Raw genomic sequence first — 18,496 nt, 5'->3', positions numbered from 1 at the left:
GTACTTCATGCTGGGTGCAGGATGAGGGCAGAGAACAGACTGTTTCCTCACGTTTTTTTTAGTGCCATCACTGTTCTCAAAGGCTCTTTCTTTTGTGACCAACTGAATGGTGCACAGAGTATGTCTAGACTCATTGCGCATTCATACTGGCTACTGCCATATGATACCCTCTTCTGCACATGTACATAAATGACCATTCAGTTTCCAGCTGACCAGCTGAAAACAACATTCCATTTACAATCGCGAATTAGCATTTTGGCAATGGCAATTTATTTATATAGCACAATTAAATACAATCTATGCTGTCCAATGTGCTTTACAATAGCTAAAAACACAGAAAAACAGTAAGTAAAAAGACAAAAAATTATTAAGCAATAAAACACATACACAGAAATTGTAAAAACATACCATAAAATAGACTAAAATTGGTGCTTCAGCGTTAAAAATTAACAATAAAAGACAATGTAAGGGTGCTTCAACATGTATTATATGCCTTATCAAACAAATATGTTTTCAACTTAGATTTGAAAACAGATAGAGATGGAGCCTGTCTAATTGAAATGGGCAAATCATTCCAGAGTCTAGGACCAACTACAGAAAAGGCATTTTGTGGGAAGGATTGTTTCAGTTTTGGAGATCTGCATCAGCCACATCGTGGCTTGCAAGTATGAAATCTCACAAGCATCCTGATTTAAGGAGTCAAACAGAGCCTTACCTGTGTTTCTGGAATGATGGGGCCATTCTCGGGCGAGGATCTGAAGAAGGTGGAGAGGGGTGTGGCCACAATGAGAGGGCTGGGTCGAATGAAGCCACTCAGGTCACAGCTGGGGATGTCGTTCTCCTCTTTCTTCATTACCAACGTGTCCATTACGTAGAAAACATTCCAAGGGATCCATACCGTACGAAATTGCGTTAAAAATGGTGCTCGCTCGAAGCTCAGTGTCAGTGATGCTCCGCCGTTGGCCAGAATGTCAAACCTGCACAGAAGAAACAGGAGTGTACTTATACATTTCAATACTTATTTTATACATATAAAAAAAAAAAAAACATATAAAAAAACCATAGGACTGTCATACTCTCCTCATTAGGTATGCGTTATATGCAGGTAATGTACTGTGAAGGTGATAGAGTGAGTAACTGAGATGAATTAGACATGAGAACTGATGGCTAGACCTGGTTTAATTGTCTCTTCCTTTAACCTTCTTGATCCCAGTGCGTGTCTCTTCTGAGCCAAGAGTTTCTAAGAAAGCCCTTTCCTTTCTGACACAGGGCCTTGCCACGGTGAAAAATGCATGATAATGTGGCTGAGCCTTTTTATCATTGCATTTGTGTAAAAGCCAAAACTCTCCCTCGGCTCTCTCTCTCTCTGTGTTGCCATGAGAGCCTTATTAGAAAGGAAATGAGTCAGGAACTGAGCGTACTGTCCTATATTCCAATATTCTGCAACGGCTGCAGGGGGGAAAGCAAGATAGGGCAGAAAATATGCACATAGTAGCGTAAAGATTCACTCACGCGTGCGCACACATATATACACACACACGCAGAGCATTCGAGCGGCTCTGAAGGAGAGGCTGCTGGTGATTGGTCCCTAACAGCTGCGTGGCTGGTACTCTGATTCCCTGTTGAAGTAAGTGGATGTGGAAGAGGTGTGGGCATGATTATCCACTGCCATTTTTAAGGCCTGCCCCGCTGTGGTGTTCAAGAGCTGCAACAGCTGGCTGAGTGGGCTAATCTCGGACACACTCTCTCCATCTATAGCCTTCCCCTGTACACTCTCTCTCTCTTTCAGTCTGGGTTTTCTCTCTCCAGTCCAACCTCGTCTCTCATCACATTTTCTATTAAACATATCTCTCTGGCAGTCTCTTTCTAACGCCTCTCTCCATCTCTCTCTGATGCACCGTCACAGTCAAACCCCTCTCCTCATTGCTGTTCCATGTGCTCATGCACTCTATTTCTCACTAGGAAGAGCAAAATCACCCCAAAATTTTGTAATTATGCCATTATCTAGTATGATGTTTGGATGTTTGTTGTTCTATAGAACATAAAGGAGAATTTGTGAAGAATATCCTGGCTACTCTTTTCCATTTAATGAAAGTGCTGTCAGGTTCCAAACAGCATTTTATTGTCAACTAAAGCTATTAAAATTGTTTTTGTTAATTATAAATAACAGATGAAACAAATTCTAACAAATTTAGACATTTTTCCTTAACAACTAAATAAAATAAGTTGAAGTTGAAGAACAAAAATGACTAAAACTGAAATAAATATAAATTAAAGCTAAATAGATAAATAAAAAATGATAAAAACATCAATTTAAAATAAAAACTATAACTAATAATTCAAAATTTACTATAATAGTATATAAATAACACTGGTTTCAAAGTGAAAAAGAAATACCAAAAAAACTGTTTTGTGTGCTACATTTCAAATCCTCTAAAGCTTTGTGTGATAAACAAATTGAAACTCTGCACTAAAAATCGTCCACTGTAGCCTTAGATGTGTTGCATCAGGTCTGATGTCAATGACACCTTTTGAGCGCCACAGAAGAAAGTAAGTCATACCAGTTAGGAACGACATACAGGTGCATTAATGAAGACAGAATTTTAATTTTTCATTCAACTATTTCTTTAAAGACTTGACCCCATAGAGTCCATCAACAGCACCTAAATGCCTTTTTCTGTGATTCTATCTTTAATTGCACTGAATTCAATTTAAATTTGCTCAGCTCAATTGCAAACCTTATTTCATTTCCTCTCTACTTGATTACTGCTTTTTAGCCATTCAGCACTGACACATGACAGTACATGATGGTGGGTCCTAACAGTTCCTTCTCCTTGAACAAAGATGTCTGCATAAAGAGCTTGCTGGTTACAGTCCTGAGGCCTTCATGATTGCGGCGCTGCAGCTCCTTAATAACACCGGGATTGGTTTAACAGTACGGGAGAGTGCGGCCCATTGGCTGATTGATTCCACCCTTGTAAATCCAATGCATTTTAAACAGGGTGTTTGCTAAAGCACTGCTTCCTGAAGCAATGCCTGACATTTTCATGAGATGATCTTGGTAGATAAGACAGCGCGCCATAAAAAACATGCACACACACACACACACACACACACACACACACACACACACACACACACACACACACACACACACACACACACACACACACACACACACACACACACACACACACACACACACACACACACACACACAAACAAACTGTTGTGGAGCCATAAGACGTTGTGTATTCAATCAAAAAAAGTGTATTCGATGAAAAAGTTTTCACACATTTATGTATATTTTATGCATAAGTACTAAACAGATGGTTTTGGTGACATCTGTACTCTGTGCTGTATTATGACATTCAGTTATTCAAGGACAGAAACAGTATGGAAGTGTGTATAGGATATGTGTCTGCTTGTGTTTTCAATCAACCTACATGCCATCCTGCCGCGTGATGGTGTATCCGTGGTCTGGGTAGTGCACAAAGGACACGTTGACTCCAATCAGAGGTGTACCATCTGCAGTGAGCACCTGCCCTCTGATAATGGACACCAGGCTGCAAAACAAACACACATGGTTGGTAAGAAACCCCCCCACACACACACACACACTATTAATATGATTTACAGCATGACTGAACATGGATTCACTAAGCTTTTCACTGCAATGTTAAAATGTCTAATCCACTGTAAATAACTAAAAAGCAGACAAAGTCTGCCTCTCTCTCGCTCTCACACACACACCCTCACTCTATTCTTATTTATGTGACTCTTGTGCCCCTGACTCTGTAGACGGCCATAATTCAGTCCCCTAAAGGCTGCAGTGGGATTCTTATGTCCTTAATTCCCAAGGCAGCTTTTCCTTCGAGGAGCTTCATAAGGGTCAATGTGCGCAAAGCTTTCATTTGAAGAACTGTAACTTTACAACCAGGGGAATAAACACCTAAAATACTCATGAATTCTGCATTATCAATTATTTTTTTGAATAAGCACTTGACTTTCAAATGACAAAAAAAAAAAAAGAAAAGCTGTCATTTTAAACTGTTGAACGGATCCATGACTGAATGACCAAACTACACATGTACAGAGAGAAATAATTCAAATTAAAAGCATTGTATTACTAACATTATTAACATTGTATAATTTAATCAAATTATCTGAATCACCTTTCTTTCTCAGTATATATACTGAATCAATTGCAATTAATGTATTATTAATTGGCATATCTAATTTGATTACAATTTTCTTTTTTAATTGATTAACATTCCTACCAAATGGGTTGTTTTGGGCAGGATGAGCAGGAGAAATCTGCTTCAGCTGTTAATCAATGGCAGGAAGGCAGAGAGTCACTTCACCGCAGTGCCGAGGACACCTCGCTCTACTTATTGGATGATTTTCCAGGTCATTACTGCTTTTCTGGAGGCCTAATCAGCAGAGCAGCAGTGAATCAAAGTGCGGTGTCGCCCCTCAATTGAAGCTGGGATAAAGGAAGTGCGGAAATGACCCCAGGGTCACATGCACAGGTAAACATTTCATAAATAAGCTGCCATTCCTCATGATGTGACCGTAACTCAGAAATCCCATTTGCTTTGTGTGAGATAATAAAACAATAGTGTCCAGTGTTAGCTGCCACAGCCTGAGTGTCCTAAAAGCATGCTGTAATTCACCCTCCTTAGTGATGTATTTCTCTCTTTTGCCCTGAACAACACCACACATCACACAACTACTAGCTCTGGATTCCACAAGCTCTGAGGGGAACATGATGACAAAACCAAGGTTAATATTTTAAGAAATAAACAAAAATATAATAATCCTTGGAGAAAAACTTCAAAGCCATACCACTATAATGAGCAATGGATTTTACAACATTTTTCTCTAACAGCTTTCCCTTTCTGCCCTTCCCTCTCTCTAATAATAACCTTCATGATGTTGCCATCACAAGGATTATGTCTGGATCCAGGTGGACATCTACCAAGGTGCTCAAGGTTATTCGCTTCATTCTTAAAGCGGTCATACAGATACGCTCTTCTCCGCTTCTCTGGACTGCTGACCCTCTGAATGCTCCAGTTGTTTTCCATCCAAACCTCACTGCTTAAAACACCTTCCATTTTGCCAACATGCACCGCGCAGAAGCTTAATCTGCTTAAAATGCCCCTTAGTGCTGGGAAGCATGTAGCAAAATGAAAACAAGACATTTTCATGTACACAGGCAGGGGTTTGCTGAGCCAGGCGTTCAAGTGAACGAACGGCTGAAGATGACATAGAAGAGACATCTGGAGAGAGGCTGTTGGAGAGGGTATGTGACACATACTTAATACTGGAAAATTGAGGAGCTGGCACTTTTGCTCCAGTGGCATGTTGTTTTACAATGTTTATGCTGTGAATCAATAGTTACCCTGAGGAAACACACAAACAACAACTTTTTCTTAGCGCGATTGTCTACCTTGTTGATCCAGAAGGCAGAATGTGCAAATATATGGTAGCTGTCAAAAGCAGTAATATTGTGAAATATTATTACAAATTAACTGTAACTGTTTTCTATTTTAATATATTTTAAAATGTAAATTATTCCTGTGATGACAAAGCTGAATTTTCAGCATCAGTAGTCTTCAGTGTCACATGATCCTTCAGAAATCATTCTAATAGGCTGATTTGATGCTCAAGAAACATTTATTATTATTATTATCAATGGTGAAAATAAGAGACTTCTTTCAAAAACTTAAAAAAATGGCAATGATTCCAAACTTTTGTATATATATATGTGTGTATATATATATACACATACACATATCTATCGTTATTCACAATAAAGGCCTTTCTTCAGTCAGCCAATATATATATATATATGTGCTGTGTCCTTTTACCATTTGTCCTTTTAAAACAAAAAGCAGCCCAGGATTTAAAAAAAAAAAGAAGTACAAATCGAACTAAACTTCACAATGAATACAAAAACCAGAGACCATAATGTTGACTTAAACATTTGTATTATTTAGCAAGTGATTATTCTATTTTATCATGAACTGGGAGGATGAGGGAGTCTGGTACACATGGTTTGTGTTACATTCGATGACTGCCAAACAAACTCTCCAGCCAAAATGACCGATATTCAGTGCAGATGTGCCCCGCGTGGGTTTGTACATTTATTTTTAAATCACATTAGTCTACACCTCCCCTTATCAGATCAGTCTTTATCTTGCCACAGAGGTACTTAAAGGTTTAATGTCCTCACATATGGGGCACCGGCATTGGGCCTATTAAACTCTTTGTTGTAGCTAATTGTGTTATCTGTCATGACCGAATCACAGTTGCCAAGCAATTTTTGAGAGTAATCAAGCTAACTTTAATGTGATTTCCATCTTAACAGAACATGTGCATTGAGTTATGCATAGGAGGCAGGGAATGAGATAAACAAACTGATCGTTATTGCATTATTATCACGTATCAGTCAAATTGAAACGTGACTGCGAGCATTTGTGGTGTCACAGATCAGTCAGTGTGCTTTGTGTTTTTATTCCTGGTTTCCGCAGATATTAGCTTACTCACTGAATCTTAGTCAGACACAAGAAGGAAATTACGTTAAAAGCACAAAAAAAGTAGATTTGCAAGGAAGGACTTGAGATAGCGACAGGCGCTTAATTGACAAAGCAAAACGAATGAACAAGGTAAAACAGAGATATGAAGGCAACTGACCATGACAACTAATAAATGATTATATCCATTCAAGCAAAAATAGAGAAGATGCTTCGGACAAACCCACACTCTGGATGTGACAACTTAATTAATAGCACTGCTTATTCAAGCGGGCTATTATCAGATCTAACATCTCTTTCCAATAACTGTTATGGTGCTCTCACATACACAATGCAAATTGAAGCGCATAATTTGTAAATTACACTTTAATGCAACTTCAGAAAATCTTTCTCTCTGTAACCCAGGTCACACGGTTCTTATGAGGTTTTGTCAGCACATCTGTTTCCATGGCAACTGTATGAAGTCTTTAAGAGGGCTGTTAGAAGCAATTGTAGGGAGTAATTCTTTTTCTTTTTTATTAATGGTGGTTACTGCACATGGTCACTCGCAAAGCCGAAACTGGATGATTATAACAAAACATCTGACATCAGGTCAGACAATCAATTATAAATGTGCAATTCATAAAACTGACATCATAAGCCACCATGAACAAGTTCTGTACCTCAGTATTTTTTAATTGTTAGACATTAAGAATTCTTTTCAGTTAGGTGAGTTGGTGCAGTAATTCAGATTTGCTCTTCACTGGCCTCACCACAAAAATGATAATGTGTGTTTTTTTTTAGCTATATGATTTTTTAAAAATATTTTTCATTAAAGTTTAGATCTATGCTAACATATATCGTGATATAAAGGTATAATTGTTTACATAAGTCATGGTTCGGTACGTGCCTCGGTTTTGGGGTCACGGTTCAGAACGATTTACGATAGGAAAAATGGTCGCACTTTAGTTTTAGGGTCCAATACTTATCATTAACTAACTATTAACTTTTTCCAAAATAAACCCCTAATTACTGCTTATTAGTTTCTAAGGTTTTAAGGTTCTAAGGTTTAAGTTTAGGTATTGGGTAGGATGTAGAATATGGTCATGCTGAATAAGGCATTAATATGTGCTTTATAAGTACAAATAAACAGCCAATGTCTTAGTAATATGCATGCTAATAAGCAACTAGTACTACACAAACAAATAGTGAGAATTAGACGCTAAACTACAGTGGAAAAAGCAACACATCCACAATGCTAGGTTTCTTTTAATTAATTTTGAACAGACAGTTTAAAATTACAGTTTGTTCCACCTACAGCATTTAGTCCCTCTGGAGGTTGGTACAGTACAGCCTCCTTTAGTGTTTTAAGCACTACGCAGTAAACAGAATGCATTCTTGCATAGGTCATATTTTTTGCAGGGCTGATAAAAAAACAAAAGATATTTGGTCTCAATCAGCTACAAAACTGAGAAGCATCTTGATTTATAAGTACAAAATAAACAGCATAATGAAGAATAAACATTTGCTCCATTTAAACTCTATTTAAACATTCAAAGCTTAAACCTAACCCTCCTATACTTAATTTTCCACGTTACGCTCCGTTTAACGCACAGTTGAGAGCACAAGCCTTTCAAAATATACTCCCTTGTCGGTGAGCACATACTGTAAAGACGCATCGATGCATGCAGACTTGTTTTCAAGCGGTCATTCACACATGCACTGTTCTTCTTCTGCTCTTTTTCCTAGCAAACAGTGTTGCATTACCGTGCGCACCTCCTTCTGGACTGGAGTGTGAATTGCCTGTGACTGACTGTATTCGTCATCTAACTGCATGAAACGAACCGAATTGAATATATAATGAACCGAATCGAATACTGTATATAAATAAAATTTATAAATAAAAATAAAATCCCATATTTGCTGGAAACAATAAGGCTTATGGTATGGTAATGGTTATTAAGTGAACCATTACTGATTTGTCTATAATTTTCTATCCATTTTAACCAATCTAAGTGAAAATGTATCATCCAGCTGGATTACTTCACTTCAAAGACTTACTGAACTTGGCATAATTCACAACACTCAATACATCACAAAAACACCCACTGTTTAAGTTGGGCTGGTATAAAACATGATTTCATCACTTGCCTGATAAGGTTTGGGACTTTATGGTTTAACCCTGACACACTCATTACTATTTCAGGTTTAATTTGCTCATTGCAGCGAGCATAGCCATACCTTTTGTTAAACGGGTTGTCTCCGTTAATGACATGCGTGCTCTCTGGGCCGATGAGGAAACTGATTTGCTGATAGAACGACTGGGCGGCTTGCTGTGGGCTTGTGGGTTGGTTCTGGCTGATGATGTCGATGGGGTCAGGAGAGCCACGGCAGAAGGGTTGAGTCTGACACGAGCTCTGCAGGCAACAGTCTGGATCCATACAGTCCACCAGGCCATCTGCACACACAGACACACACCTTTACAATAAACATAAAAAATATGAGGTGCTAAGTGTTCAAGAGTCTTAGAGTATATCCTGTGTCCTGACTTACAGATCCTGTCACACGCTTATAGTGTGAGAGAATTGAAACGTTTTTGCATCTATGCTTCATACATCATCCACCCATTTGTTCTCTCACCTTTAGGGTCAGAAACATGACAGCAATATCCTCACTATCTTTTTTCACATTGTCAAGACTTTCTCTTGCCTCTATCAGTAAACACCTGGTTAATGCTTTGTGTGGAAATGCGATCCGATCTCCCGCAGGTAAGTGCCATAAACCTCTGCCATCCGTCTCAGCTAGTTTATAAAAAGCCCTGTGTACATCTGGCACACCGTCACAGGGGGGTTGTAAAAGAACACATGTGCAAACATACGCAAACACGCTCGTTGTTGCACCAATCAGTATGAGACCAATTCGTTTTTTACAGCACCCTGAGCTGACACTGCTCTGGTGAGATCGAGGCAGAGTGTCTGACTGTTTGTTTTGCCTTACGAGTGTCCCGGCACCCCCTGCCAAAAGCACCATGCAACTTCATGTGAGATCTGGACCTCTCGTAACTCTCACACTGCTTTAAATCCGGTCCGCTATGGCCAAAGTCAACACGGACATGCAAAGGTTCCTCCAGAGAGAGCAGGATCTGTTAACATAGCTTGCATAGATCACGCAAAACAGAGGTCACGTAATGGGATCTTTGGACATGTATATGTATTTAAGGAGAAACGTATTTATTTTTTATGTTTGTTTATGTAAAGAACTTTATGCTTATGTTCTTTACAGTACCTCTTTGTAATAGCTATTCAAAGGAAGCCAAATTCAAAGAAATCTGCAAAACGTGGCACGATTACTGTACGACTGAGAATATATCATAACCTTACTGTATATTTTTCTTTCCGCTTTGGAAAAACTTCAAAGCCTCTTGTCAGGCTTCCAGAGGACTGTAAATCCTTCAGATTTATGATGTTACAGACCGCATTATCTCCAACTAGAAAAATAATCTCCTCAAATACTTTGGAACAGGGCTGTATTTAAAGGTTCACGCGTTCACCTCAGTGGAGAAGATTTCTAGACATTTGTGTGGACGAAAACGCATTCTGGACCTCAAGCGTGTCATGGTATTTCACATGTACCAAAACGTTTTGCATCCAGACACACTCACGCCGTGAATGCAGGATCAGTGGAGAAGGATTTACGGCTATACTCGCCCCTTGTGCAGGCCTGTCACTTTTTTTTTTTTTTTTTTTTAAATGTGAGTAAAAAGAGATGCTCTGTTATAGTCGGTCTCCCTGATGTCTGTCAAGACAAGAAGTGGAACCTCTGGACCCTGAGCTAACGTTTTGAGATTTACTTTGGTCTTTGGGTCACATCTTGTGTGCTATATTCTGTTGGGATACCACAGTGAGAAACAGAGTGACTCTTTTCTGTTTCTTTCTGTTTGTTTAGAATGGCCTGCTTAAAAACTTTACCACAACTAAATTTATCATGACTTTTACTGAGGGTGAAGAAATTACAATGTCACAATATGTCAGTTGTCTCATAAACAATTAAATATGCACATTTTACCATTCCCACCAGGGTTATATACTTGACCTGATTATCATTGACAAATATGTATGTGATATTTACATACACTTTTCCATATGCATTTAGATGCGATGCATCCCATTTAAATTTTATAACATTTATGCGTCCAGTCACCGGTGACCTCACCTCCTTCATTGTCCTTGCCGTCTGCACAGAGCGTCTCCATGGCAACGTCACAGCCAGCCCCTCTCCAGCCTGGTTGGCAGACACAATGCCAGCCGTTCTGATCCAGCGTGCAGCGGCCATTACTGTTGCACAGACCTGGGCATCCCTCTGCAGAGACAGACAGAATCGTCACACACTAGTACGGACGTGCGCAAGTTCAAATGTGTGTTAGACAGAGTCACTATGTGCGTGTTTTAAAATTGATAAAGTGATAGTATTCTCTCTGAAAGTTGTTCTGTTAAAAAGTATCATACGTGGCCACAGTAGGACACGATGCGTCTTCGACTTTGTGTGAAACACAAATGGTAATCCAAACAGAGATACACTGACATCGTCGAGAATGAAAGTAAAGGTTTAAAGGTGAACACAGACTGACGCTGGACTTCAAACAGGCCTAGTGAGATGCACAGAGGCTGTAGATTCACATGGATGTAACGGATGCTCTCTTGACACAACCAATCGTTTCAAAAGGGATGGCATAAATTTGTGAGAAAATCAAGGTGAGATTCAAAAGGAAAAAGAACCGATTGAGGAATCCAAATGAGAACCCATACAAATTTAGTTAAAGAAAATTAATTAAAGGAAAGAAAATTGAATTTAGAAGAAGAGATCAAAGGAAGGGATATAAAAGGGTGAGGGAATAATAAATCAGCAGTGGCATCCATGTGAAGCTACGGCACACAGAGAATCCCAGTGGCATAAAGTATAGGGTGGACATCTGAGCTGGCGAGAGAGTGTGTGCCTCCAGCGCTATACTTTCTGCCCAGGTCACATTCCGCCGGACGGAATCAGAGGAAAGCGAGAGAGGCCAGGGGGAGGGAAGGGGAGGACTGTAGGAGAAGCTAGGCTAACAAACACCAGGGGTCAGGCTGCGGGATGCATGGAGACAGGACCCACAGGATTCCCAAACAAAACTCAAGGACCACAGGTGTGTGTGCACGTGTCAGTAATTGCATGTGTGCATTTGTGTGTGTGTGGCTTGTTCAAGACAAACATTGATGAATTTGGCAGATATAAAGGACGACAATAAATAGAGCGAGGAGACTAGAACATATACACGCTGACATCGTGCTTCAAGACAAAAAAAAAAAAAATAGTGAAGGAGGAGGGAGAAAGAAAGAAAGAAAGAAAGCAAGAAACAAGGAAAGAAAGAAAGACACAGAGAGACAGCGGAGTGATTGCTTGTGACAGTCTCCCTGGGGCTTTGGTATGCATTACCTTTAAATCCTATCCTCTCTCCTATTATGGGGCCGGGAGGGAGGAAAATTCGGGAAAGAAAATGAACAAAAAAAATCTGAGCACTTGAGTCCAAGTGAAGGACGATTCAGAACACAAAAACACAAAAGGAAAAGAGAGAGAAAGGAAGCAAATGACCAGAAAGGAAAGAAGGGCTTCGAGAAGGAGGAAGGCGAGATGTTGAGAGAGGAGTGGGAGCTGTTTCGACTTTGGCCGACTCCGTCTGGAGGATTGCCACAGCGTGTATTATTGTGTTACTGAATGCATGAATAAATATCATACTGAGATACACTACGTGCCATGTCTGTTTAGAATTGTATGAGTGAGGAAAGGGGAAAAAAAGCAACATGGGATGTGGTAAAACATAATAAAAACAAGCGAGCTAACATATTGAGGTTTGGAGTAAAAGTATCAAAGTAAGCCCGTAAGAGTTTAAGAAACATCTTAATGTTTAAAAAAACCTTGTGAGAGTTCTTGGCGGTCTGATGCACCATATGCCAGTATGCAAGTCTGGAATCACACTTGGCTTAGCACTGATTTAGCCCTGTGAAATCATTTCCAAAAACACCTCAGTAACAGTAAACAAGAATCTGCTAGTATCTCTTCTCTTGATCTCCATTTACACCACCAGCTCGTGGTTCATTATAAAATAAACATGGCCGATCGTCATTTGCGTGCAGGTTTCGTGGCGTGCTATTGTTTTCAAAATGAACTCGAGTGCGACTCTCGGATGCTAAACTGCAGATGTGGAGCTGTGGTGATTTAGTTGGGGCGAGGGGGGTGGTTCTGCAGAAGTTGGAACATTAGCCAAGGAGAGCGCTGAGGACATTGGATTGGATTTCTGACAGTCCAAAAAAAGAAGCCAATGAAGAATCACAATAATAGCAGACACGCAGAGGAGAGAGAGAGAGAGAAGAGGTTATTAATGCGCCATAAAAATGTCATAAAGACCTCAATCCGGGACACAAGAGCTCAAGGGAGAGAGAACGAGAGAGAGAAAAAGGAGAAAAGATACAGTACCTTGGACATACGTCTCCGGGTGAGCTTTACAGGGAGCAAGAAGAAGAAGAAAAGGGAGAAAGAGGATGTTAAAAAGGTGTGAAACCCACATACAGAAACGAACAAGTTTTTTTAGTACTGCTGGAAGATGTCAGAATTTCAGCGTCTGGTTCCAAAGTGCGTCTTTCTCTATTGTCAGACATTCAAAACGAGTAGACATGCTAACTGATTTCTCCTTTCTCCAAGCAATATGTACTGTACGTAAAAACAAAGATATAAAAAAAAATACTATTTCAGTCTTTCTACTTCGAAATATCACATTTAATTCAATGTGATGCTTGCCTTTTCTTTGTAACTGAAAATTATTTCAAATGAAATCTTATACCAAATGTTTTTCAGTGTATTGTACAACTCCTCTACAAAAAGTGAAATAAAGCAAAAACAGTGTTAAATAAAGCAAAAACACGTCCACTGAGCAGTCTTGGACTTCCGTGGTTCTCAAAGCCCAACGGTACCCTGCACAATCCTCTGTGACACCTTTTATGCAACAAATGAAAAAACAACACCTGTAGAAAATGACTCACTCTTTCTGTTCAGTATTCACTGAGCGTTCCCTTAAATCGTTTATAAAATGTGTGACACTATCACTCATAATGCATAAAGTAAATAACATAGTCATCATGGGATTTACAGTACGGTTAGAAAAGCGCATTGAACGGGGCCTCGCATGCTAATTGGTAATTGCATCCCGATGATTGACATGTGGTTCAAGAATCCTTCTGTATGTTTGCTATTTCACGTTTCACATTGTCATCACATCAGGTCTATTATCCTTGAGCCCCTCAGTGTGTGAGTGAAATATTATACGGCCCTGAGTGAGGGGAAAAAGAGGGTTGTGTTGGAGGAATACTGTATGGATAAGCTCTGAATCATCCGCATGTGTGTATGAGAGCAATCATCTCCTTCCTGTGGCTAAATGAAATGATTTCTGACAAGGCTTTGGGAGAAACCCTGTGCGGCGTGTCAGAACATTACATATGCTAAGTCACATCAAATCATCTTAAATAAAAGGTCACCTTTTAATACAAGCATAACAACACTGTTATGCAGAGGCTTCATTAGCTGGATTATGTTCTTAAGGAAGACACACTTATGTGTGAATGAAAGACGAGTGTGTGTGGTTGAGACTGACTGAGAGGTTGTGTGTGTGTGTATGTATGAGAGAGAGCATGGGAGCGTACTGATTAAATTCCTCGGGCGTCTCGTTTCCACACACTCACTGTTATGTCTGGGAGATCCAGAACTTAGACAGTTGTAGAAGACTGGGCTGCGTATCTATCCCAGAATACACAACGGGTTATGAAAACACAAGCTAACGCATACTCTGAGCTGGAAACTTGCCAGTGAGGGCAGCCAATTACTGGCTAATTACAACAAACTTTTGTTCATTTACATTGATGGTCCTTAGGGGAGATATAGAGAGAGAGAGAGAGTAAGTGAAGGAGAGACAGAGGGAAAAGGAAAAAAAGGCAATCATCCCTTTATGAACATCAATGCTTCATTATTTACGTGCACATTCAAAGAGCTCTGATTAAAGTGACATTAATCTGGAAACAATTATACATCACGTCCAGCGCGGTTCAGTCACTGTTCCTCCAAAAAGAAACAGAAAGAAAGCCTATATTAATTTCCATTATCCTAATTGCTATGTGCCACATGGTGGTATACATGCCCCCCACAGCTGTGGGTATAGCTAGTGTGACATGGAGGCCAAACATGTGTTTTAATCACGCTCATGGGCACCTCAAGCCATCCCACAGAACCAATCAAATGTTAGCAATGTGTCAGCCCTCTACCTGCCCGCCAGCTGCCCCGGCACTGTAATGACAGGATAGCGCACGCCACCACCACCTCCATCCGCAGCATTCGACAGACTGCAAGTCTGATTCCTGCTCTCTTTTCAAAGCATGTTTGGATTAATATGCTGTGAAAGGGCATTTCATTAATTAGTGATTGAAATGATAAAGCGTGGAAAATGATTTGTAGATGTACAGTGCGTGCTGTTTTTGCTTTAACCCTAGCGTCTATCTAACATCTATCAGACATGATTTGACGTGAGGGGAGAATTGAGGGCATTGGAAATCAAGATGATGCAGTTTTGTGTTAATGTGCTGTAGGTTTTGCTATTGATTTCTTTGTCTGTACGCACGTGTGTTCGCGTGATAATAAATGGGAGGTTTTGATGGACAGGCGCTTCAGTAGCGCATAAATGGAAACTGTTTGTTTTCGACTGCATGTAAGGTACTCTACCGATCGAATGTAAATGGCAAAAATACTGCATTAATTATACTGTAAGTATATTTAATTGATAAATAACAGTAAATAACAAGTACAAACTGTAATATTGTGAAATATTACACATTTAAAAAACACCATTTTAATATTATAATGTAATTTTCATTATGAATCAATGTACAGGTATCATCATTGTTAATTAATCACAATTATTATTATCAATGTTGAAAACATTAACATTATCAAAGATTCTTAGATAAACATACAGTTTAAAATAACAGCATTTATTTGAAATAGAAATCTTTTGTCAAATTAATTTAATGCATCATTGCAAATTAAAAGTTTATTATACTTTCTTTCTTTCTTTCTTTCTTTCTTTCTTTCTTTCTTTCTTTCTTTCTTTCTTTCTTTCTTTCTTTCTTTCTTTCTTTCTTTCTTTCTTTCTTTCTTTCTTTCTTTCTTTTTTTTTTTTTAAATCATTATTACCCCAAATTTTGGAATGATAGTATGCTGAAATAAATGTGATATATCACAAGGCTCAATATGGCAGATGTTGGGGAAAAAAAGTCCTGCCTTTAAATGAAAAAATCAATGTCCAAGAAATTTCTGCTCTAAGTTGTGACTGTCTATCAGCTGGACAAACCTAAAAAAATATATTTTTGTAGCCAGATTCGAGTTATAGAAGTAAAATTTGTGATACCATGGTTGTCAGATTTTATTTGTGATTTGACATGTTATTGAAACCTAACCTTGCCAAGCAGTTTGGAGATTTCGGTCCTCATTCAACTTGCATGACTACAAAATAGCTGCCTGGGGGGCTTACTAAAATGGCTGCTGACGGAACCGATCTGCTCCAATAAGGATTTTGATAGGATTCTTCACACCACTGTTCAATTTGTGCACTTTTACAGTATGGAAGTTTGACAAGATCATTTTGGATGCATTTTTTGTGTGTGGGTACATTTCTGTATGCACACACACACATACAGAGGGGCTCCTGCAGGGTTGACTGATGTGTGTGCACAGCTTGCTGTAATCCATGGCTTTCTCACAGTAAGAGTTGTGCTTCTGATGAATGATCTGGAAGGGCCCAAGGCCTAATGAAGCATACAAGTCTTAATAAAAAATCTTAAATGTCTGGCAGTGGAAGCTTTTGACAAGCCACACTTCACAAAAAAAAAAAAAAGACTCTTTATGACTCTTTTCTTTAGTCATAAAGAGTCTTTAAAGAGCTATTACCAATGAAATCGCCTAAAATGGGCTCACATGAGTATGTTCGTGTTCCAGAATATGCACCATTTATTCACATAATACAACATGCCAGCATTGTGATTAATCATATTCCTAAACTTCTTACTAAATTGAATGCTTAAGCGTAGTGGATATAGAGATGATGCATCTCACAAACATGCTTTTATATAGTGAGTGCAGCTCACTAAGTTACTCCAAAGTCCTTTTGAGATAAGTCAGTTCACTTAGTTACTATTTTCAGTGCAGTGAATAGAGGAAAACAGAAATGTACAAAACTGTTAGTCAAGATTACATTCCAATAACATTTTTTTTTTTTTTAAATCTGAAAAACTGGCTCTGTTATATAAAACATGGACTTCCACTCCTTTAGATGCCATTTTGTGTTATGATTACTGGTGATCTACATGTGAACTTATACCGTTTTTGACTTGTCTCACAAAATTTTGCTAATTGCCACAAGGAAATAGTGATAATGTACGCAAAAAGTACTAAATGTTCCTCAGCCCACTAAATTGAGTATGCTCTGAGCTCTCAACAACTCCTGAAATAACCAGTTATCTAAAAAGAGCATCGCAGCCTTCGATAAGAGAAAGTGCAGTTGGCAGCAAGTGTGTTTTGGGTGTCGTGAGAAATATTTCATGCTCCTACTCTCCTTCTCCCCCTCTCATGAAGCTCCCCAATCATTTCCAAATGAATAAACAGATCTGTGTCACACTAAGCTAAATCAAACAGTCGCCACTTTTAAAAATCTGCTGTACTGTCTGGATAAGTTCACATTACAGACCATAATGCTCAATTAAGGTTAGGGCTTGATGATATATCAAATACTCTAGATTTTGCTGAAGATATATAATATTAAGTAACATTGTGAATGTTAGAGTTTAAATGATATTTTTATATAGGCATTAAGTTTCCTAAAATACGTGTCAATACACTAGTTTTGCGATCCTTTCTTGTCTTGCATCTTACGTGGATGAGAGTGTTAAAACAGATATGTCAATAAATTTATACTTCAGTAAAAAAAAAAAAAAAAAAAAAATATTTGATCAATTTCCTTGAATCAGTTCAAACTGTCCAGGATCTAGAACAATGAAAGTGGCCCAAATCAGATTTTTAAAAAATGCCCATATAGCTCAGATAAAATATCATATTTTGTATCATATTTTGCCAAAAATGTATTGAGGCTACTATCACCATGTAGTGTGTAGCTTTAAACGACCCTTAAATTTGACATTTTTGTGAAAGACTTCATGTTATAACAATAAAATACATACTAAAAATGCGTGGATGCTGCTGGTCAGTGTGAGAGCTGTCTAACAGTACCTGTGACTGAAGTGTCTGTCTGAAAGAATCATGATGCAAGTATGTTGTAATGCAGGTATGTGTGTGTGGACTCACTGTGAAGAGGTCTAATGAGAGTGAGTGGGTGTAGAGGGACAGGGAAGGTCACACACACAAACACACAAGTCACACATACACAAACACACACCCCAACGTGGAACCAAGAGGCCCCTTATCTCAGTCTGACACATATGATGTATGAGGTACCATAATTCTTTTAGCTCCCTCTCGTGCTCTCTCACACATACACACGCGCACGCACACACACACACACCTCTTGCAATGCATGCACTCAGCAAAGAGGGACGAAGTATCAACCTTGGCCTAAAGAGATATATTCAATCATATTCAAAACTCTGGAAGGCCACACACAAAGTAAACACAACCTGTAAAATATTTTATAATCACACTGCCTAAACACTTTAAACTTAAAGCGTTTACATTTTTATTCAGTGTTAAATACTTTCTCCAATCAGGGGCAACTTTAAGTAATTTCTCTGAAAGTGTCAACACATTGCTCTTTTTGTTAAAGCATCCAGAACAGCCTAATACAGCAGCAATGGCTCAACCAATGGCTTGGACAATTTCTTCAGCTGACCAACAAC

At 38.9% G+C, this 18,496-nt stretch overlaps 1 protein-coding gene across 8 annotated transcripts in view; it reads right to left on the bottom strand.

The window, feature by feature from the left end:
* tenm3 (teneurin transmembrane protein 3) overlaps positions 1 to 18,496 on the bottom strand; it is a 284,146-nt gene that overhangs the window by 42,303 nt on the left and 223,347 nt on the right. For all 8 annotated transcript variants that reach the window (XM_067404649.1, XM_067404648.1, XM_067404651.1 and 5 more), the window contains 4 exons: positions 10,731 to 10,877; positions 8,760 to 8,976; positions 3,447 to 3,566; positions 716 to 977 (listed from right to left, as the gene is read on the bottom strand). In XM_067404649.1, coding sequence (XP_067260750.1) covers positions 716 to 977; positions 3,447 to 3,566; positions 8,760 to 8,976; positions 10,731 to 10,877 — 746 coding nt within the window. The remainder of the gene's footprint in view (positions 1 to 715; positions 978 to 3,446; positions 3,567 to 8,759; positions 8,977 to 10,730; positions 10,878 to 18,496) is intronic.

The sequence above is a fragment of the Chanodichthys erythropterus genome, chromosome 12 (assembly GCF_024489055.1).
Source record: "Chanodichthys erythropterus isolate Z2021 chromosome 12, ASM2448905v1, whole genome shotgun sequence".
Classification (NCBI taxonomy): Eukaryota; Metazoa; Chordata; class Actinopteri; order Cypriniformes; family Xenocyprididae; genus Chanodichthys; species Chanodichthys erythropterus.
This window is presented reverse-complemented; position numbering and strand designations above follow the sequence as displayed.